The sequence below is a fragment of the Anoplophora glabripennis genome, unplaced genomic scaffold (assembly GCF_000390285.2).
Source record: "Anoplophora glabripennis isolate ALB-LARVAE unplaced genomic scaffold, Agla_2.0 scaffold691, whole genome shotgun sequence".
Lineage (NCBI taxonomy): Eukaryota > Metazoa > Arthropoda > Insecta > Coleoptera > Cerambycidae > Anoplophora > Anoplophora glabripennis.
In genome coordinates this window covers 185,358-208,597 of record NW_019417023.1, presented here as the reverse complement: position 1 = coordinate 208,597, position 23,240 = coordinate 185,358, and the positions used below count along the sequence as shown (strand labels likewise).

The 23,240-nt window shown below is 33.6% G+C and overlaps 1 protein-coding gene across 2 annotated transcripts in view; it reads left to right on the top strand.

The window, feature by feature from the left end:
• The first annotated feature begins 2,324 nt into the window (after positions 1-2,324).
• The window catches only part of LOC108911131 (O-acyltransferase like protein-like), a 46,118-nt gene continuing 25,202 nt past the window's right edge, over positions 2,325-23,240 (top strand). The window contains exons 1-3 of one of the 2 annotated variants that reach the window (XM_023455808.1): positions 2,325-2,361; positions 11,782-11,864; positions 18,878-19,017. In XM_023455808.1, coding sequence (XP_023311576.1) covers positions 11,807-11,864; positions 18,878-19,017 — 198 coding nt within the window. In that variant the 5' untranslated portion in view covers positions 2,325-2,361; positions 11,782-11,806. Of the gene's footprint in view, positions 2,362-2,419; positions 2,443-11,781; positions 11,865-18,877; positions 19,018-23,240 lie in introns of those variants that run through there. The other variant, XM_023455809.1, reaches the window with a different exon arrangement.

Sequence of the window (23,240 nt, the reverse complement as noted above, 5' to 3'; positions counted from 1 at the left end):
ATTATTACATATATGTATGTACTGTTATGTTTTATTAATTTGGAAATTTTAAATTAAATTCTTTTATCGGCACCGAGACACAAAAGTGTCGAATTAACACAAATTTTGATATTAATTTATTTAAAATAGTCACTAACTGGGTGTGAATTACTATAATGGATTTAAATGGAAGATGTGTATCGATAGTATAAGTTAAAGATTTGTAATTAATAAATTTTCACGAGAAAACGTTTCGACTGTCAAAGTTATAACTAAATATTTTTAATTTAAATGTAATTATTTTTTTTAATTTAATTTAAATTTTTAATAACTAAACATATTCATTAAACTATGTAAATGCACTCATGTTGTACAATTATGTTACAAAGAACAGTAAAGAACAATGTTACAATATTAAAAGTCAATTATAAGTTCTGGCATGAGCACATTTAATCATCATTGTGAAATTTTGACAAGTCATCGACATAAGATGAAGGTGTTTCACATATAATTCCGATTCATGCAATAAAACTGGTATGTAAACGAAGCATAGTGTACCTGTAGCCAGAATATATGGGTGGAATTAAACCTATGCATCTGTGAAAACTTTTCTATAGCATATAAATGTTGACAGTTGTTGTTCCTTTAAAATTTTGTAAATTGTTAGTTGTAAAAGTGCATCAAGACTGCAAAATCATAAGTACAGAATGTAAAAGACCCTCCATAAAATGTGTTTAAACTCCAACCAAAGGTCAATTTGTTGTGTAGACTTTATAATGCTTATCGGAACGGAGTACTCTAACATCTGAGTTAGAGTTATACTCTAACTCAGAGTTAGTTATACTCTAACGTTTACATCTGAAAAAACGAATAAGGACTGTATAAAAGGTGTTTAATAGGTAGTACTAAAGACATAGAAAGGACAGACATGCTGAGAATTAGTCTATTCATCAAAATTAAGTTGAAATTTATAAATATAAATAAAATTTTGGCATAACCTTAATTTAACCTAGAAACATTCAATTGGTGTCAAAAGATGCAGAAAAATGCCAGGAAGCTGAAAATAGAAATTTCATGCATCACAAATTCAATCAATAAGCCAGTATTTGCACAAATAAAATTTCAAAAATGTTGGTTATGGTTGCTGTAGTAATTTTTATTTGACTTCCACGGTTAGTAAACCCAATATCCGGGCTCGAGGTAGCCAGTCTTCCATGTTTGCCTGTAGCAGTAACATCGTTTTTTTGCTCCTAGAAAAACAATTGCTATCAGTTAAAATCAACAAGTCAGTAAAAATCGTATACTTATCCAGCCATCTTGGTGATCTAATGTCGTGATAAATTTCAACACTCAAAAGTCAGAATGTTACATTAGTGGAAGTGACATTAGTCCGAAAAATCGTTCAACAATCTCAACACAAGCAATTGGTAAAACAACAAATTGAAACAAGGTGAATTTGCATAAATAAAAAAGTGACAAGTGGAATATATAAAAAAATATAGTGCAGTGTATGTTCATCTGGAGGAATTCCTGTAACAGCAACATAAAGGAAACTTCGGCAATCTTCGCGGCGAGACGTCAGTTCAACGAGACAACGTCAGACCAGCGCGACTACGTATAGGAGATTTCGCATTACAGCGTGGTTACATGCGGATTTAACAACCAAGAAATCTGTCATCGTAAGTGTCGACATTTATTAAACAAATTTGCAAATTTGAAACACTAAGCGCTATATAAATCTTTACATTAAAATTCTCACTGCATATTTATATGTAACTAATGCACGATTTTAACCAATTCAACTACTGACAGTATAAACACATTTATGCACTGTTATAGTAGAAATTAGGGGGGGAAATTATTGTTCATTCATCTAGTTTAAGGATTGTACATTGTAACAAAACCCATAACCTGCTAAATCTAGTAATATATTGATATTTTGTTATTTTAAATACATCTTTCATTTAAAGAATTTAGAGTAGAAATTCAATACATCAAATTTTAAATCAAAATATAAAAATAAAACAAAACAAAGGAGAGAGTCTCATAATCAATCATAACAAAACAACTACATATAAAAAAATAAAGGCGTCCAAAAAAACATAATAGTACATCTTCAGAAGAAAAACTGACCGGTTTCAATGTTTGCTCTATATTTCTGGTGATATCTAAATATTACTGGTATGGTGCCCACTTCGCTTTGGACTCCCGTATATCCTATTTTATTTCGTGTACCTAAATATTACACGATCTGATAACATGTAACTACAACTCAACAACCCTACTGACCTTGTAGTGTTTACCTAAGTCGGAATATGTCAGTTGATAATACCAGTTGTAGTTTTAACGGTGGAACATATGTATTTAGAACATCTATTACAGGTAAGTTGACACAGTCAGTTCTATCTTGGACGAGACAGTAACAATTATTAAATCCAGGGAGCGATACAAGTCCAAATGAATGTAAGTCATAAAATATTCCTTCCTCGAACTAAACAGTTTTTATATACATATAATTTTATTATGAATAATTGGATGAATGTTAAATAGAATAGTTTTAAAAATATTTATTAAGTAAGTTAAAAAACATATATTAAACCAAATGGTCATAAAAATATGTGGAGAATAAAATAGAATATAAATCAGAGGCGCAATCAGGTGACGCAAGTGATGCACCGCTTCACCTAAAATTTCCGTTTGGTTGTACAATTTAAAATTATTTTTAATTTTATATAAATTTTATAATTTAGGTATAATTCTGTATTGAAAATGTATTGTGTTTGTTTGTTTAATACGCAGAAATAAGCAGAATAGTTGCGCGGTGAACACCTTCTAAAAAAAACATTACCTTCGTTGAGTGCAAACATCAACCTCGTACCATACAGCGTATAGTATACGACGCAAGTGACGCAGATTGAAATCAGTCTGTATTCTGCTTCTCTTCGTAGCGTTATTTATGGCGGTCGTCATGGCAACGAGGCGGCCAACGCGGGATTAAACTACGGCGTGGGGGAACGAGTGACGCAGAAATTGAAGCAGCATCGCCCATCGCCTACCTTTAATCTTTTAACAGTTTATACGATACGCGTCGCCCAGTGCACGATTATAACGGTTCTTAGTTAATATTAGTTTTGTATAATAATTGTAGAAATGTTTCCTATGTATGATCGAGTATGTATTTTATTGGAAACATTTTCCAGATGGAAAATTGAGGACAAAAAGGATTTTCTAAATTGCGAGAGACCTGTGCCTTATTCCCCCGATATGAAATAAAGGGGAAGTCAAAAGACAACGTGTACGTTCGAAATATTCGGAATGAATGGTACTCGGAGTATAAGTGGCTGTGTGGAAGTGTTCATTTAAAAAAACTTTTCTATATGCTATATGGTGTTGTAAAGTCGGGCGTATGGAATAAGAAGGGATTTAACAATTTTGGGAACATCATAGCCACAAAGCTTTTTTGGAACATACATGTACGGTGTGCGTTAATGTTCGCAGAAGTCCACAAGCCGAACTAATATTTCTATTTTTTGTATAATCTAAATGAAAATCCTTCTCACGAACGTCAGTTTTTTGGTAATATTGCAAATGCAACTAAAAATATCCTTTAAAGCCGTTTGACCTTGAAAATTTGAAAATTTTCGCCAGCGCCAGCGGCCCTTCTTTTTTTCTTTTTAGTCAATCAATGAATCTGCTTCACCTATTCTCAATGTCACGAGCCGCCACTGATATAAATATGTTTTTATTATATTTTTAAGGCGTCTGTGCACTACAAATACACACATCTTATAAACTTATATATAGGTTATTTCAGGATTAATTAGACGAATTTAGAATTTCAATCTATTCAAATATTTCCAAAGGCGTCAAACGTAAAATGATTAAACTTGAACCAATAATTTGACTAACCGATAGTAAGAAACACACTGACTTGGTAGTCAGTATGACTAGACCACAGAAATTCGGTGCTACTGGATATTCTAAAAATTCGTTCACTACTTGTAAATCCTAATAATATTCTTACATCTTTTTAAGAATCTTAAATACATGGAAAATCACACCACAGCTCTGAAAAAAACAAGCTCTTCTATTATTAGGAAAAAATCGTACAAACTTTTTTTTTGCGAAATGAATGGTTCTACAGTAATTTGGTAAGGATCGTAATAATTCGAAAATTACTCGTGAAAGAGATCCTTTTTCATAGAAATATGAATGGGAGTCACACAGCAGTGATCTAACTTTTGAACTGCCTAGTTGAACAAGCAGAATGCTCCTTTATTTAGCGACATGTTTTTTTGTAACGCATAATTCTAAATTTATCTAAAAGCATCATTTTGTAAGCAGCAAACTCCATATTTACGTTACTGGTTTGATCTAATTTTTTCACATTAGATACTATTTAATTGATTTGTTCAAAGATATCCAGAAATCTACATCAACACTACCTCAATAGCAAATAATTCAGGAACAAAGTAATACTCTTATCAAAAAATAAGGCATTTATGGTCCGGTTTAATTCATTGTTTTTTTAAGGTGGAGTTTTAACTGTTCAGATCGAAATTAAATAATAATTTTTAATTTTATTGAATTAAGCTTGACATCATACATAAAAAGACAGCTATAATCCTCAAAATTTTGATTTTTCTATCATATCTCCATTTTACTCTCTGTGTTTATTACATCACTTTCAAACATTTTCCATAGCAGTTTTCTACTGTTTAGGGCAAGAGTCGGCAACTGGCGGACCGCGGTCCAGGTCCGGACCGCAGAAGGTAAAATACTGGACCGCCAAAAATTTTTTGAAAGTATAAATTACTCAAATAAATTATTTAAAAAATGTCTTTTACTTTTAAGTGTCAACCTTATCATTTTTTCTAGTATTTTACAATTGTGTGAGTGTGTGAGTTCTTAATGGTTAGTAAGCAAATTAAATTTGAGTCCAAATTAAAATAAAAAAATAAGAAATATGAATTTTTTTCTGGACCTCGTTAAAAATTTTCAAAAGTATCCGGACCCCACCTAAAATTACTTGCCGACCCCTGGTTTAGGGGATATTTTCCCTGCAAATCTCAGTTATTTTCCCCTTATTTTTAAAGCAAAATGTTTTTTCAAATTATGGCGTGACCTGGTCGCCATCAGTTACAGAATTACATTGCACTTCCTTAGCCTATGCTAGGAATCTTTGACCTAGCCTTGCTGTTCTCGGTCTAGGCTCTATGAGGCGGACTCGCTATTAGAACCCCTAGGCCCGCTCTGATATTAAGTCAGGTTTTTGTTTGTTCTAAATCCGCTACAGTACTTTGATCCCCTGAAACCGAATCAGTTTGTGTTTTGTCCCTAACGTCAGGACACCCCTCTAGAAAGTAATTTTCAAAATTTAATTTTTATGAGAAACAATATGTACATAAAAGAATTTATTATAACTATCCTTCTATATTATTATCCTTCGAAATTTGCAGCAAAATTAAAACAAGTTGTAATGCGCATAAGCATAAACATACGGCTTTTATACACCATAGATTTAATTGAATTCAAGGGATGAAAGGTCGAAGTATAGTATTTGACATCTGATTATTGGGCATTAAAACTTATATGTTGACTGTTGACTTAAACATCACAGCTAGCAACACCGTGCCATGCAAAGTGACAGCATTGGCACTATTAATTGTGAAAATAAATTGGCTGCGCTGCTGGTAACGCTTTATTATTTATATTTTGAAGGTATTTTCTGTATCGTTGATAACTAACCAATTAACTTTGACACGATCGCTGCCTAAACGTTAAAAATTATTATTTTTTTCTAATCACAGTGAAAAAAATAACAAGCAAAAAAAAGGAATAAAAAGAGACAAAATAGCAAGACATGTAGTCGACATTCAAGTATATTTATAATTTTAATCTATAAGTGGAAACCAGTAATTAAACTAAAAGTTTTCACGCAACATGTAATTCTAGAAAATTTCTAGAAAGGCCCTTGATGGTCATTTGTTTGGGATAAATCTATTTAAAAACTGCCAGAAATTCCCAGAGTGTGTCGAGTTTAAGCCATGTAATAACAAATAGTGTTCTGAAACAAAAAATAAAGTCAACTTGATCGAACTGTAAAAGAAAATTAAAAACAGACATTAAAGTACCTTAGCAAAGTGAAGTGAATCAGGTATTAAAATAATAAACAAACAAGTTTTACTTGAAGGTATCCATTAAGTAAGTACAACCCAAATGAGATGAAACTCAAGTTTAAACAAATCAAGAAAGTTACCAAGAAAAAAACTGTAAAAAATATTACATATCTCCAACGTCAGACGAGAATTTAAAATTTTTAAAAGAAGATAGTTCATACATTCTGTACGAAGATTTGGTCATCGTCTCCTCAGTATGGAATTAGAGAAGAATCTACTGGGCGGTTATATATCCGGCAAATCAAGATATTGGGTGGCACAAACAAGCTTGGAAAGAACCAAACTAAAAACTTACTAAACAGTATAACTGTAAAAAATTAATATAGTTCTTTTTTTAGCTAAATTATAAATATAAAAATAGTTTTGCAATTTAAATAAGTAAATATCAGAAATAAAACAATTATTTAAAATTAATTCAAGAACGTGAAAATTAAATTCAACAATAGTTATAGTTTTGTTTGTGCGAGAATTCGCTTCTGAGTAAGAGGTTGCTAGAGATATTAAGGAGGTTTATCTGATTTGGAATTGACAAACAAATATTCATAAAAAAAATTAATATAAGCTTAGTAATATGAAGGCAATCCTCAAAAAAAATTATGACTAGTTTGGATACATAAGAGACGAGATATTAATAAAATAATTTTTCACGATTTAGTACAGTCTTATGAGAATGCAGATTTTTTTGGTCTTTCCACTTAGAATGCGCAACAATTGACGAACAGTTTTCACAGCAACTTGTATAAATAGGAAACCGATATCTAAGGAACCGTATGACAGCTCGTAGAAATCGATTAGGTACTTGTAAGATACACACTCCTTCAAACTGCTGTCCTTGACTAACTTAACCTCCATATGCGTGATAGCGGCAACGCCGCGGTTCTCGATGTGGCGTCTTATTTGAAATTCCCAGTTGTGACATGATGTATACAGGGTGATTCAGAACTTATCCAAAAAAAATCTGGATGTACAGGGGACCCTTACAAATACAATTTTGTAAAGGAAAAATCAAAAAGGGCAGTTCGAAAATGATTTTAAAATATACTTCTGCGCGGCACTGGAAACTGGTCCACTGTAAAACCTGACCTCGCACAATGCATGGCGGTGTGATAAAAACGGACAAAAACTTACTTACATTTATAGCACCTATTTTATATCGGCAAATTCAACTGCATTTGCGTTTATTAATTAATAAAATTAATTGGTGTTTTTAAATAATAAAATCAATTGACATACCCGATGTTACAACAACAATTGTTCAAAATTTTATCCACCAAAGTGAAAACACATTTGGGTCCTTCTTACTCAGTTCCTACGAACTAACACAAAAATGTTGTCTTGCTTCACCGTAACACAAATGCTTCACCATAAATTAAAACGATATCCATCAACTCCGAGTTGCTATACACGCAAACCATTTTAAACACTAATTACTAAAAAACTATTGTAAACCCCACAGATAACAGATAAACACAAACGCAACGACGATTGCAAAATCGGATTTCAGTATTCGGAGTCGCTTAGGCCACGTACCTCTCCATGCGTATTGCGAATGACGCTAGAGATTACAGTTGTCCAGATATGGAGTGGTTGAATGTACTATAATTATTTTCTCGGAAACTAAGGATTTTACAAAAATTTTTTTATCATATTGACTCTATTTCTCATGCAGCATCTATTCCCAAATTATTTTGGATAAGTTGTGAATCACCCTGTATTTCAAGCTTAGGCATCCAAACAAACAGAATGATCGAACGCTAGCGAGCGAACGCCGAACCGAGCGCGCCAGCCAAGTGTAACGTTCCCAAATCTAAAGGCTTACCACGTTAGCGAATCTACAGAAACTCTCGTTAGATTTTAGACGTACCCCCGTATCCGATAAACCTCCTTAAGCAAAAACAAAGTAAATAAAGTTCAAATTTTTCTATACTAAAACAAATATTCAAAAAAAAAGTAATACATACATTGAGATTTTTATTCTCAAAATAGAGCTTTAATAGAGACCATAAGCAAAATATAATGATTTTGATTTTTCTGAGAATTGCCAATGCATTTTAAAACTATCGACGTGAAATTCGTCGCAGATTTTTACGATTTTGCTAATATTTATTTACATTCAACATTATCATTAGATTTGAAAATTTTTGACTGGTAACATAATTTAGATTTAGTTTTTACATAAAGTTTATTGTTCTCTACTTGGGCTATACTAAATTACTGAAAGTTTATAATATGTCAATTAACATTATTATGATTATTAATGAACCTTACTAAAATCCACTGTTCTAATAAGATCCAACTGCAAAACATGGACTTTTTTACTTAATAGTCATTCACATTAATACGATTTAGGACTTTAATAAACAAATTATAATTCTAGAAAACAAATTGGGTTTAAATATTAAATTGTGAGATAATAATCATTAAAATTAACATGAGCGTTATTTGTCTGAGATAGAAATCTAACCAATTACAAATGTACTAAAAATATTAGGGCACAAATTAAACAATAAAGAAAGTTTAAGTTTTTTCTTAATTTTCATCAAAAATATTTTTCATTAATAAGCAAGTTCACGTTACTACAAATCCTTCACACTAACAAATATCTCCAAAAAAATCGTGAACTAAAATACAGGGTGTCCCAGTGTCGGCATACAAAAATTTACCAGGGGGTAGACCAGGCCAAAATAAGATTAAAATTCTTATAAAATATTTTTCTGCCATGTACTCTCACGGAGTTACAGGGTGTTGTTTAGAAAAAAATAATAACAAATTTCCGCAATAACTCAAAAAAAAGTAATTTTTGGGTGAAGTGTATATCTATTAAAGGTCATTAAAACTGCATGGTGTTCATTTCGATCTGACGCCAGGAGCGGCCTAGGCCAACTTGTCCTCAAAGTTATGTCTTCATAACTTTTGCATATCCTAGTTTTATGTAATTGAATTACGCTTTCATAGCTCAAAAATGAACCGTCTTCGAGTAAATTGGGTCTAAAGTATCGACTGCATTAGTTCGTAAAAAAATGCATGTAAAGATTTTATTTCTTGTTATCTAGTAGATACCTGTCATTATAAAAAACAAACTTGTTTACCGTTGAGGTACAGTTTCCAATGAATATGAAGAAACTAAACAAGTTTTTTATGAATTATTTAATATTTGGTTACGTATAGGGGAACTGAAAATAAAATTGAAAATTATGTAACAGAAACGAAATTATGTTAGCAAAATAACAATATTAATAATAAAAATAGAAAATAATTATTTCAATAAATGCTCGAAATGCTGCCCATTTACGTCAATGCATGCCCGACATCGCTTGACCAAGGAATTGTAAACCCTTCGCAAATCAACGGTTGCTTGAATTTGCTCGGCGGCTGCATTAATTTTTTGAAGTAAATCGTCTCTCGTGTTTCTGAGTTTGGCATACACCAGTTGCTTCATATGACCATAGTAAAAATAAACAAATGGGTTGAGGTCAGGGAATCTGGGAGGCCACATAATAGGTCCATTTTTCCGAATTCAGCGTGCTGTAAAATGTAAATCGAACCACTCCGATACCTGTCTTCTGTTACGAGTAGATGCGCCATGTTGTTGGTAGTACACTTGATTTCTCAAAGATAATTGAACAACATCTAGTACACCATCAACAATATTTTCTAAAAAATCCGTGTATCTCTCTGAATTCAAACGGTCTAAAATAATTTGAGGTGGCAGAATGACTCCGTTGAAGATTCCTCCCCAGACATTTATGGAGAATCTTCTTTGAAACGCGGAGGGTCGTATCACATGCGGATTTTCAATGAATCAGATGTGAAATTTTTTTAAATTATTTATAGCATTTTTCGAAAAGATAGTTTCATCATTCAATTTTCGCCATTATCGATATTTTCTAACAACCACCTGCAAAATTGTAACCTTTATTCGGAATCACCAGGATGCAAAATTTGGACTTTATGTAGATGGTATGAGTGCAGTTCTTCTCGGTTTAAAATTCTCCAGACGCTGCTTCGTGGAATACCTACTTGCGTTGATATTCTTCGGGCACTGGTGGAAGGATCATCAATAACAGCAGCATTCTGTATTTCCAATTTTAACATTCCCTGTCTCAAGGACTCTTTGTAAAACTCGTTGGAATACGTGCTGGGAAGGAAATTTCATAATAATTTCATAGTCTTGTTGGTTTGTAAACTTAATAGTAACTTCGAGTACTGTAATTAATTTTGACATATACGCTTGTAAACAACTTTGTTTTTTATAATGACAGGTACCTACTAGATAACAAGAAATAAAATCTTCACATGCATTTTTCTACGAACTAATGCAGTCGATAACTTAGACCCAATTTACTCGAAAACGGTTAATTTTTGAGCTATGAAACAAGAGCACATTTTTTGTTCAGAATCGATTGCAGATTCAGGAAAACGTAATCAAATTACATAAAACTAGGATATGCTAAAGTTATAAAGACATAACCTTGAGGACAAGTTGGCCTAGGCCGCCCCTGGCATCAGATCAAAATAATCACCATGTAGTTTTAATCACCTTTAATAGATGTACGCTTCGCCCAAAAATTACTTAATTCCCTGGAAGGGTTTTTGAGTTATTGCGGAAAGTTATTATTTTTTTTCTAAACAACACCCTGTAACTCCGTGAGAGTGCATGGCAGAAAACTATTTTATAAGAATTTTAATCTTATTTTGGTCCGGTCTACCCCCTGGTAAATTTTTGTACGCTGACACTGGGACACCCTGTATATGGACTAGAAAGGCAGGCAACCTCCGCTAACGCGGAGTTTGGCCTTTCTCTCGGGCCTTCGGCGCTCCGCGGTGCTTTCCTCGCTGGTTAGTAGATATAACATTTTTTTAAACACCCTGTACTTTAATTGTTAAACACTCTGTATATAAAAATATGATGAGAATGTTTTTCAAAAAAGAATAGGCCCCGTTCGAGAAAAGAATAAGAAAAGTTTCTTCCAAACTTCCTAAAAAGTCATCTGGTTAGTAAATATAAAATTTTTCATCCAAAGACTACGTAGGCAAGGCAGAAATGGCAAAAAAATNACATATACGCTTGTAAACAACTTTGTTTTTTATAATGACAGGTACCTACTAGATAACAAGAAATAAAATCTTCACATGCATTTTTCTACGAACTAATGCAGTCGATAACTTAGACCCAATTTACTCGAAAACGGTTCATTTTTGAGCTATGAAACAAGGGCACATTTTTTGTTCAAAATCGATTGCAGAGTCAGGAAAATGTAATCAAACTACATAAAACTAGGATATGCAAAAGTTATGAAGACATAACCTTGAGGACAAGTTGGCCTAGGCCGCCCCTGGCATCAGATCAAAATTATCACTTTGTAGTTTTAATGACCTTTAATAGATGTATACTTCACCCAAAAATTACTTAATTCCCTGGAAGGGTTTTTGAGTTATTGCGGAAAGTTGTTATTATTTTTTTCTAAACAACACCCTGTAACTCCGTGAGAGTGCATGGCAGAAAAATATTTTATAATAATTTTAATCTTATTTTGGTCCGGTCTACCTCCTGGTAAATTTTTGTACGCTGACACTGGGACACCCTGTATGTATTATCAATTAATATTCCTTATTGTTTCAGAACTGAGAATATTATAGTATTCGCAATGGATACCATGTTATTTACCTTTATTATCTTTTTATACTTCACACTTGTATACTCAGGTAAGATATTTAGTTATTTCTCTATACAGGGTGTTTCTGAAATAAGTGGGTTCCTTGAAACGGATGATAAAGGGCACGAAAATGAGCAACTTTTATTAAGCAACTAATGGTCTAAAACATTACGTTTTAAAATAAAAAAAAAATCACATAAAGGTTTAAACAATTTTAAAGCGGTCCCTGGTGCGCCAGCAGCTGTACCTTTGATATCGAAGTTGCTTTGTGTTCGAAATTGCTGAAATTTTTTCAAATCTCGTTTAAAAGTAACACAAATATTAAACGAATTATTTACTAATAGACGATATGTTGTGCAAAAATTATTCAAAGTTGTTTCCATGCTTCCAAACGATTTAATTTAAATTTTTTTTTTAATTTTTAATTTTTAATTTTTTTTAATTTTAACGCGCGACGGTTAAAATTAGTGGCGTACGTGCAAATATTCCCGGTATTTGTCGAATTTCATTAGCTGCAGTAAATATGCGCTGTTGAAGATCTGCTGCATCAACAAGAGGCGTTCGGTACACATTTTGTTTCATACACCACCAAAGAAAAAAGTCCAGAGGGTTCATATCCGGACTTCGTGCTGGCCAACGTACAGGGCCATTTCGTCCGATCCACCTTTCCGGAAAGTTGGTATGTAATAATTCACAAACTACACGAGAAATATGGATAGTTTCTTTAAATATACCACCCTCTATGTTTGTTATTTTTTCGATTCCTCTTATTTTTCTGACTACAATATATACGTTTTATTTAAAAGAATGTCTAGAACATGATGAGATTATAAAACGCTTTTTACAATACAGGGTGTCTCATAATTAGCTGCCAAGCCTGAACAGGCCAATTCTATGATCAAAACTAAGTAAAAAAGTTCATATGAACATGGGTCCGGAAATGCTTCCTAAGGGCACAGGGACCCATTGAAGAGGGAGGAATGGAAATCATTTTTTTGCAATATCTCTCAATCGCGTTGTGATAAATGAATGAAATTTGGTATACACAGCTAAATTTCATTGAGNATTTTCTGGGATTTCTTCTTTGTATAATTCTGTCCGGAGAAAAGAATTTGTAGCCCCAGTATCAATTAATGCGGTTAATTTATAATCTACATACTTCACCAATACTTTGGGTAAATCACATCTCGTTGTCAATTCTTGAGCGGAGTCTATGGTCATTCGCCCACTGCCGACCCCAAGGCAGAGAGCCACTTCTAGTTTTCCGATCTTCTTAGATTTTCCGGAGGAGGGCCTCCAGGAAATGCTCGATTATTATTACCTTGATTTCTGTCCGTAGATTCTACTGCAGACCTTCTACCTTCATTTGGATTAGGACCAGGTAAGGCACGTCTAGGACAATCTCGGTTCATATGACCTCCTCCACACCAACGACATGTAAACTGTGTCGTCCTGGATCGATTTCCATAAGGCACAACTTCTTGTCCTGATATCGGCCTCAATCCTCCTCTATCTTCCTGAGTAAACCTTAACTGAGTTTCTATTTCCTGCGCCGTGGTGGATAAATCTTCTATACTAGCAATTCTCACTCCCACTAAATGCAACTGAATATCTGGCCTGAGCAATACCCGTATTTGCGGCACAAGTGTCCTAGGATCCATTCCCAAATTCAATCTTCTGTACAACGCCATTTTTCTTGCAATGAATCCTACCACTTCCTCTCGATCTGTCTGAGTTCTACAGAACAAATCTCGTTGTAGATTTAGCCTGAGATATGCATTATCGAATCGATTTAACAAATTCTTTGAAAATTCTTGAAAACTCCATTCGAAGTATTTGTATTGTTCGTACCATTTTTCAGCTTCTCCTGTTAGCCGACTCACCGCATATCTTGTCCAATTCTTTTCCATAATTTTTTCATGTAAACAAATATCTTGAATTTCTCCCAAAAACTTTCCCGGGTTTTCATAGTCAGACCCAGCATAATTAGGTTCAAATTCTTTAGCTACTACTCTAGTACTCTCTTCCTTCTGTGGCCTACCAGCAACTTGTACCACTTTTTCTATAGCCTTGCTTAACATATCTACAAGTCTGTCTTCATTCATTTGAATTTGATTTGTTGAGCGCCACTGAGCTTGATTTAGCCTGCAGCCCAGTACAGGTGTTCTATCTTCATTTCCTATCAACTCATCCAATAAATTATTCTGCCCGTTTACATCAGCTCGGGGAGTGTGATGACTCGTAGTCTCTGGGTCGTAGTTCAGGCCACTAAGGTGGGCGCCATGTTCTCGCCGGCGCACCTGCGCGACTTCGTATGCACGCCTGATCGTCGCTGAGGCGCCGGGGGACCCTCCGGCGCTACTAACCGGGTTTACTAGTAAGTCTCCGTCAGTTGAAAACCTCAATTCCAGTTGAGGTCGTTCTCTAGTCAAATCTGGCCGAGAGCTGTCAATATTGATTCCAGGTTGTCCATCCGACTGACTGAAGACGCCTTCTAGTGATTCTGTAGAAGTGTACCCACAGCGTGATTGGTTCGGTCACAAAGTGAACTGGCTGGCTATCAATAAGTAGTAACGGACTGTTACGAAACACAGTTTTCCTTTAAACCTGTGCGCGCGTCATGTATAAGTGAGACCTACCAACTTGAATCATAGAAGAACTACGATGCTCAAATAATTGAGATTGATGTTCCAAAAAAATTTTCATGTTAAAGGGGCGCCTAATACTGTAACCACCAAGATGTCCCAATCTCAACATCTTCGACTGTTATTTATGGAGTCACTTGTAACAACTCGTATACGATGTTGAAATTCCTGAAATTAAATTAACAGTATTTGAAATACTTGGAAAACTCCTTTTATAGCCTTATTTCAAGCTTTTTCAGAGATTAATATAGTGTCAAATTAGATTATTACAGTGAAATATTTGCTTTTATATTCTACTCATACTCTTCTTAAAAAATAACGTGAAATTACGTTGGAAATGTTGGAAAGAAAGGAATGATTTTTGCAAGTTTTTTGTCGTGGATGTTTATGGATAACAGAAATGCACTTTCGCAGATGAACTCCAGTTTAAAATAATTTTTAAATGAGAACCGGTGGAGTTATTTTAGAGTAGCAATAAAATTACTGCGCTCCGGAGTTTCCGGTGCGTTTGGCAAACGGCCGAAATTGCAAATGCATTGAAACAGCGCCAAAAATGCGTGTTTTTCACGTCACTTGATTTACTTAATTGCAGCGAAATGTTTGCTAATTAAAATTGTATTCGCGGGCACCTACTGAAAAGTTTAATTAAACCGGAATTATATTTGAACGACACATGAAGTAATTTTTGGAATTTAATTGCAACCGTTCCACGCAAAAGTGGAAATTAGTGGACCTGTTCCGGTGGCGGTTCCGTATATTGTCAATTTATTTTTTAATTTGATGGAGTGTCGTCGATGGCTCTCCAAAATTTCAATTCCATCATGTGGTACATTAATATTGGGCCTGATGCAGTTTACCATCGTTTGGTAACCATGCAAACCTTGGGCCATATACATAATTACATTGTAATGAAGCAATTTTCAAATACATCCCACATTTTTGTTTCTTATTTTCATTTTAAGTAAATGCATATTACCGCACCGACATTTGCATTTTCACACCTTCAGCGCCATCTCCAATTTGCTCTGAAAAAAATCAAGTTGCAATCCTTGACGAAGCCATCGATGAGCTTTATCATCTGATCCGTTCAAAATCAAAATATCTCTTTCCGTTGCCAGGATACGAGACCGAGAACACCCGGTATACGTTTTCCTTTGTTACCTTCATTAAATATACACCTATTTCACTTAATATGTTTATGACTTTATCATATTGGAACCTTTTGATAATAAATTCTACATCACAAATAAAATCACTAATTTAACCCAAATTGATTAAAGCCTGATTACAACCTAGTTTTATTAAAATAATTTGAAACAGTTCGCAAAAACCTGCGATGGAAATTTCACCGTGAAACTCATATGTAATTATACTGATAAACAAAAAATAATTAACTGCAAATTTTAATAAACGAACTTTGTTAATCAACTCGTTGGGATCGATTAAAAATTAATCACGAATTTCTGTTTTACAATTAATAGCAGACATATATTCCTCTATAACTTCTTGTTGGAAAATGATTTTAATATAAATAATACCTTAACTTTAATATATCATGTCAAAGCGTAATTTTAAAATTAAAAACAAATAAACATAATGACAATATTAACATATGAAACATTACCAGAGACTAGAAACTCGTATCAATAGTTTATTTTTGAAACTCCTTTGTGAACTCTTGTTTTTTAACCCTTATTAGTAATTTTCATATCCCACCGCTGAACAAAATAATGTAACCTCAACCAACGGCACGGCACATGTTAGTCTCAGCTCACACACAGTTGGGAACTAGACTAGGCATTATTATCAAATCTCATAATTTAAAGGAAAGGTTAGTACATTTCCAACATAGCAGTTATCAATAATGATAAATGAATTACACAAAAATAAATAAATGATATGTTCACTCACCTAATTTTTATAGCGTGGCATTTGTAATTTTGTATCTAATCTTCGAGTGCTAGTGGAACCCTCTTAAGCTACGTTTAAAATTTCTAATTCCTAATTTCTCAAACTCTGAGTTTGTTCCCGTCCAACATTAGCGTTCAAAGCTCCTTTAATCTCTTAAATATTGAAGCAATTTTACAACAATTTGCTTATTCGTACTTGACGGTCGGGATAATCCATTTGATATTGTCTTCTTGCAGTAGAATCGTTTTCTCCGGACAAAAGGTAGGCTCTAATCGTATCAACCCTTTCTTGATTTTTTATATGCTTCTTCATAATTATCACACAAAAACTTGAAAACGAAAACACAAGAATAATAATAACACACACTATACAGGGTGTCCCAGAATAACGCGTACAACGGAAGACCACAGATTCGTGGACTGAAAATAGGCAGATTTAGGCTAATTCACCTATATCCGAAATGGCTTCGTTTGGCCGCTAGATGACCTCAAAATTCGTGAAAATTTTTTGAATTTTGTAAATAACTCGAATACGTATTATTCAATTTCGATTATTTTTGGGGGTGTGGACTTTTGCTTTCAATCTACGCATTTTGGTGTTATACCGAGTGTTTTTTAAAACTTACAACTCCTACAAAATTAATGTATGGTGATAATATCCGTTCATAACTTTTCCCTTTTACGGGCAATAATGCCAACTATTTTTTATTTGATTGGAAACTTCCATATGGAAGTTTTTGGTCCTCTTATAGAATTTTGATTAAATGAGCGGTTTGGGTACAAAAAAATATTTTTTGAATGTCTACATTATCTTAACAGTACTAGTAGGCACTGATTTTGTAGGTTGAGTGTAATTTCAGTTTCATATTTAAGTCATTGTACTTGCCAATTCTTAATCAGTGTTTACTACGATAAGATATACCACATGTTACTTCGATATAGATATACACACACATTCGACGAATTATTTACAACATGCCTAATTTTATTGAGATAATTAGTAAAAACAATCAAATACAATAAAAAATGCTGGAGATAAAAGTAACACAGTTGGTGTTCTTAGATTTAGTACAACTTATTATAGAAACTGTTCAAAATGACCACCGTTTTTTCTACAACAAAGGTTAATTCGGCGAAAAAAGTTAAAAGAAACCCTTTGCAGTTCTTGAGGGCAATTTTCTAAAACATTTATGGCAATTTGGATATGCCTCCACAACTCTTCTTCAGTGTTAGATGTGGAAGCATACACTGTTGTTTTCAGTACCCCAAAGATAATAGTCACAAGGTGTTAAGTCTGGTGAACGAACAGGCCAGTTAACAAGAACATTATCCCCTCTACCGATCCATCGACGAGGAAATCTTTGGTTCAGATACTGCAGGATATTTACAGTGAAATGTGGTGGAGCTCCATCATAAACCACATGTTAGCTTTGAGCAATAACGGCACACCTTCCAATAACTCGGATAAAGTGTTTTGCAAAAATTCTAAATAAAATTCGCCATTCAGTCTATTGGGTAGAATAACAGGGTCAATAATAATGCTATCAATGCGTTGTATTTAATAGTTTTTTCAAATTTTTTTAATAAAATTAGGCATGTTGTAAATAATTCTAATTCGTCGTATGTGTGTGTATCCATATCGAAAAATGAAGTAATATGTGGTATATCTCATCGTCGTAAATACTCACTAAGAATTGTCAGGTACAATGAGTTAAAGATCAGACTGAAATTACAGTCAACCTCCAAAATCAGTGACTACTAACACTTCATTTAATCAAAATTCTATAAGAGGCCCAAAAACTTCCAAATGGTATCAACTATCAAATAAAAAATAGTTGTCATTATTGCCCGAAAGAGGAAAACGTTATGAACGGATATTATCACCATACATCAATTTTGTAGGAGTTGTAAGTTTTAAAAAGCCCTCTGTATAACATCAAAATGTGTATAGATTGAAAGCAAAAGTTCACACCCCAAAAATAATCAAAATCGATTAATACGTATTCGAGTTATTTACAAAATTCAAAAAATTTTCACGAACTTTGAAGCCATCTAGCGGCCAAACGAAGCGATTTCGGATATACGTGAATTAGCCTAAATCCGCCTACTTTGAGTCCACGAATCTGTGGTCCTCCGTTGTACACGTTATTCTGGGACAACCTGTATATTTCTATGATACATTTCCTACAACTTTTGTCTTCACCTTTAATTATTATTATGGAGAGAAACCAATATTCATTTTTTTTGTATGACACATACTGAAATCTTATAATAATATTTCATAACAAAATAATAGTAATACTATTTTTATTTATTGTCTACTATTATTCTCATCCACGATTTTATTTTTTATTCCTAACAACTTTGGACAAAGATAAACACAAAATTCGCCCATCATAAAATGGTTAATGTATATGTTACTTCTTCAGGTGACCTACTTGAAAATGGAATAGATATTTAAATACTAAGAATATATGCGTCTATTTATGACTATTTCCATATTTCAGATAAATATAAACTTTTGCCGCCTGTATATGAAATGGAAGATTACCTAGCCTGTTTAGAAAGAAACCATACCTATTGCAAAGTAGATGCGAGAATAATGAACAACGGAAATGAAAATACCGTTATCTGGAACTTGATTAAAGTAAGTATTCATACAAGGTGAATCAGAACTTATCCAAAAAAAAATTTTTGAATATACAGGGGACAATACATATATACATTTTTGATAAAAAAATCAGAAAGAGCAGTTCGAAAATTATATAAAAATGCACTTCTGCACGACACTGCAAACTGGTCCACTTTAAAACCTAACCTTGCACAAGGCAAAGCATGCAGTGGGCGACCAGCACGACGGCAAATAGCGGACAAAAAATTGAAAGAATTTCTTTCCCGAGGAAAGAAATTATACCTATTTTGTATCAGAAAATTCAACTGCTTTTGCCGCTATTATTATTAATTAATACATGTATTCTTTCGTTCTAAGCAAAGTGAATATACTGAACTGATTAAACAGAATGTGATTAAACTGAAAATGATTTTCTTATTCAGTTCAGAAACACGGAAGAACAGTTTTTTAACTCCCTTTCACCCATGTATTTCTGATTCCGTTTGACGAGAACGTTTACTTTTTGAGGTTATACTTTGTTTCCATTGCTTTTTTTAAATTCCCACCATTTCAAGCGCAGGTTCCAATTTTCAATATTTTAAAATGAAAAGACAAATTTTTTAAATATTTTTTGATAATGCATCATATTCCAATACAAATACTAGTAGCAGCAGCAGCAGTTTGAGCAGTGACAGTTCATTTCTTGATCTTGATATAGACAGTGACGGAGATTTAAATTTGCGAAAAAAACATGTAAAAAATGAAAGTTACTTTGAAGTAACTGTTCCTTCTTATTCTGATGAAGATTATAAAAAACATTTCCGTATGAGACGCGATTCCGTATTAAAATTGTGCGAGTTACTAAATTCGGAGAAAAATTATGTGGGTGGTTGGCCCGAAATTAGTAAATCAAAAGCAGTTCATATAACTCTACATTATTTGGCAAATAAGAATAGTTTTAGGGAAGTTGCTGATAAATTTAATATCAGTGAAAGTGCTTGTCACAAATCGGTATTGACAATTACAGCGGCATTAAAACATATCAGCAAAATCTACATAAAACTTCCAGAAAGAGAACAGTTTCATGATATTTCCCTGATTTTTGCGAGGCAGGGTGGATTACCATATGCTATTGGTGCTATAGATGGGACTCATTTAGAAATACCTAGACCCAAAGACCATCAAGAGGATTATTATAACCGCAAGGGCTATCATAGCATTATATTGCAAGATGATGTCAATGAAAAAAAATTTTTTAATGACATTTACATTGATGAACCTGGAAGTTTGCACGATGCTCGTGTTTTAAAAAAATCTCCTTTATATGAAAGATTGGAAATGACACAGCAAATATTGCCATATTATTTTTTAACAGATAGTGCTTATCCATCTACGGTTTCTTGGTTAGTTCCTCCCTTCAAAGATAACGGTAATTTATGTGAAAATCAAAAAGAATTCAATCAAAGATTATCAAAGAAAAGAATAATTGTAAAGCAAACATTTGGGCTACTGAAGGGACGTTTTAGGAGATTAACACGATTTGATAATAAAAATATAAATATTGTTATTGATTGTACAGTAGCTGCAATTGTTCTGTATAATGTGGGATGACTTAGACGAAGAATTTGTAAATGGGAATGAACCGCGTAGAAATGACAATGAAGATTATATAGTTCCCCAAGATGCAGCAATTAATACAAGAAGAAATGAAATATTTAATATTTTGTATAATTAGTAATTACTCATTCTCTGTTAAAATTTACCTTTTACGAATTTGTTACCTTTTCAGTGTTTAAGACATAAATAAAACACAAAAAAATAGTGATTAAGGTAAGATGGGGTAAGTGCGTCGCCGGGGCAAGAGCAGCAATTACTATTAATTTCATAAAACTAAAAGGAAAACTGCCACCATCTAGTGGCTTTACTCATTAACATGTAGTTTCTTCTTTTTACACACCTACATATTCAAAAAAGTTAGGTTTAGTGGCGACCAAGTAGCAAAGTAGACAAGCGTGTGCTGTTTACTTTTAGTGCGAGTTGGTGTGAAATTAGTTATCCAATAGTATTGCAGTGATCCTCAGTGCATATAAATAAATATTTGGTGAGTGTACATGGTATTGGTTAAATTGTAGGGTGGATATGATATTTTGTTGTTATTTGGTTTTTTTCACATATTTTCATCATAGTCCGCTCTTGCCCCTGCATAAAGTAATACCGGGGCAAATGCAAATTATTTTCTGGGGCAACTGCGGACTATGGTATGCACTAGCCCCTTCAGTTGGGTGAAGATAATTATTTATAAGTACGTATTTTATGCTTACAATAGACAATATGGTGAGGAGCTACATACGAAAAAGTGAGAGGGGACGTGGCTACACCCGTGAAACGCTAGAAACTGCTGTAAGAAATATCAAATTAGGGCTGATAACAGTGTATGGAGCAAGTTTGTTATATAATATTCCGAAAAATACCCTAGCTGATCATGTAAAGGGCCGAAGAGGGCAAAAAAGCAACACTTACGGTAGGGCTGCTGACATCCCATTTTAACAGGAACAATTACTTGCTAATGGTCTTTGTTGCATGGAAAAATGGGGATTCGGATTATCACGCAAAGAAATATTGCAGCTAGTAGGGGAATACGTAAATGCTAACAAATTAAAAACACAGTTTAAAAAGGGAATACCTGGTGAAGACTGGTTTTTAAATGTTAAACGTAGGCACAATTTGTCAATTAAAATACCACAAAGTGTGGAATATGTACGAAAGAAAAATATTGACCCGTTTATAATATACGAGTATTTTGATCTTCTAGAAAAAACAATAAAAGATCTTGGTTTGGAAAACAAACCAGGTCAGATATGGAATTTAGATGAGAGTAGTTTCTGCGTGGACCCTTCAAAAACAAAATCTGTCGGAAAACGTGGACTTCCAACAACACGGACAACGAGTGGACCTGGAAAACAGAACACAACTATATTGATGAATTGCAGTGCCAGCGGTGAGAAAGGTCCACCACTTATCATTTTTAAAGGGAAATATGTTTGGGATAAGTGGGTCGCTCCCCCGGGAAATGAGTTTCCAAACACTACATACGCTGCTACATCCAATGGGTGGATGGAATCTTCAGTTTTTAAAAATTACTTTGGGAAAAGTTTTTTAAATTACATTGGAAAGGAAGGTCCCGTCTTAGTTATTTACGACGGCCATTCGACGCATTTAAACATAGAAGTAATAAACATTGCAATAGAAAATAACATAACCATTTTAAAACTACCTGCCCACACCAGTCACATTTTGCAGCCTCTAGACTTAAGTGTATTTAAGTCCCTTAAAACACGTTGGGATCAGAAATTGGTAGAATGGCAGAGAAAAAATGTTGGGTCAAAAATACCAAAAATTATATTTTCTTAACTAATTGGTGAAATCTGGACAGAAACTACACCTCAAGTTATAATAAATGGATTTGTCAAAGCCGGAATTTTTCCTTTTAACAAAGATGTCATTCCAAAGGAAGCATTCGATCCTACTGCTCTTAAACGTTGGGAAAACCAGCACTCTATCACATCTGGTAAAGCATCACCATTTTTTTTCATCATAATAATTATACTTATTCAGTGTTTTTCTTTTTCAGGAAATGGGAATCCCCCAAGTAATATAGTAGATCCATCACTTGTAATGGACAGCACACCCGAAATAAATTTAGAACCGTCAACATCAACTCAAATAGGCCAAGCAACTCCAATGATTACAGGTAACTAAATGTTCCCAACTTTTTTGAGAATTTACTAACGGCCAGTATTTTTAGAAGCAACCAATACCAACCAAGTACTAAATGAAAAGCCCAACGTAAGTTTTGAGGAATTATTGTTAAATCTGACAAGAAAAGAAAATGGTCAACAGACGAAGACACCAAAAAAAAAAGAATATGCCCTGGGGCTGAAGTGGTTACACAAAGAGATATTTTAGAACTAAAGAAGAGCGAAGAACTAAAAAAAATGGCAAAGAAACCAAAGAAAATAGAAAAAACATGTAAAAAAAGGAAAACACTTGAATCCAGTTCAGAGGAGGATGATGAAGAGTCCTGGGAGAGTGACATCAGTGAAGATCGAATAACAGAATTTGATAAACTCGAAGCAGAAAACGAAGACATATTAGAAGAGAATACAGAGATAGACGAAAATATAAGTCAAACTAACTCAGAAGAAAATGACATTAAAGAAATCCAAATAGGTGACTTTGTTTTAAGCAGATTCATGGGA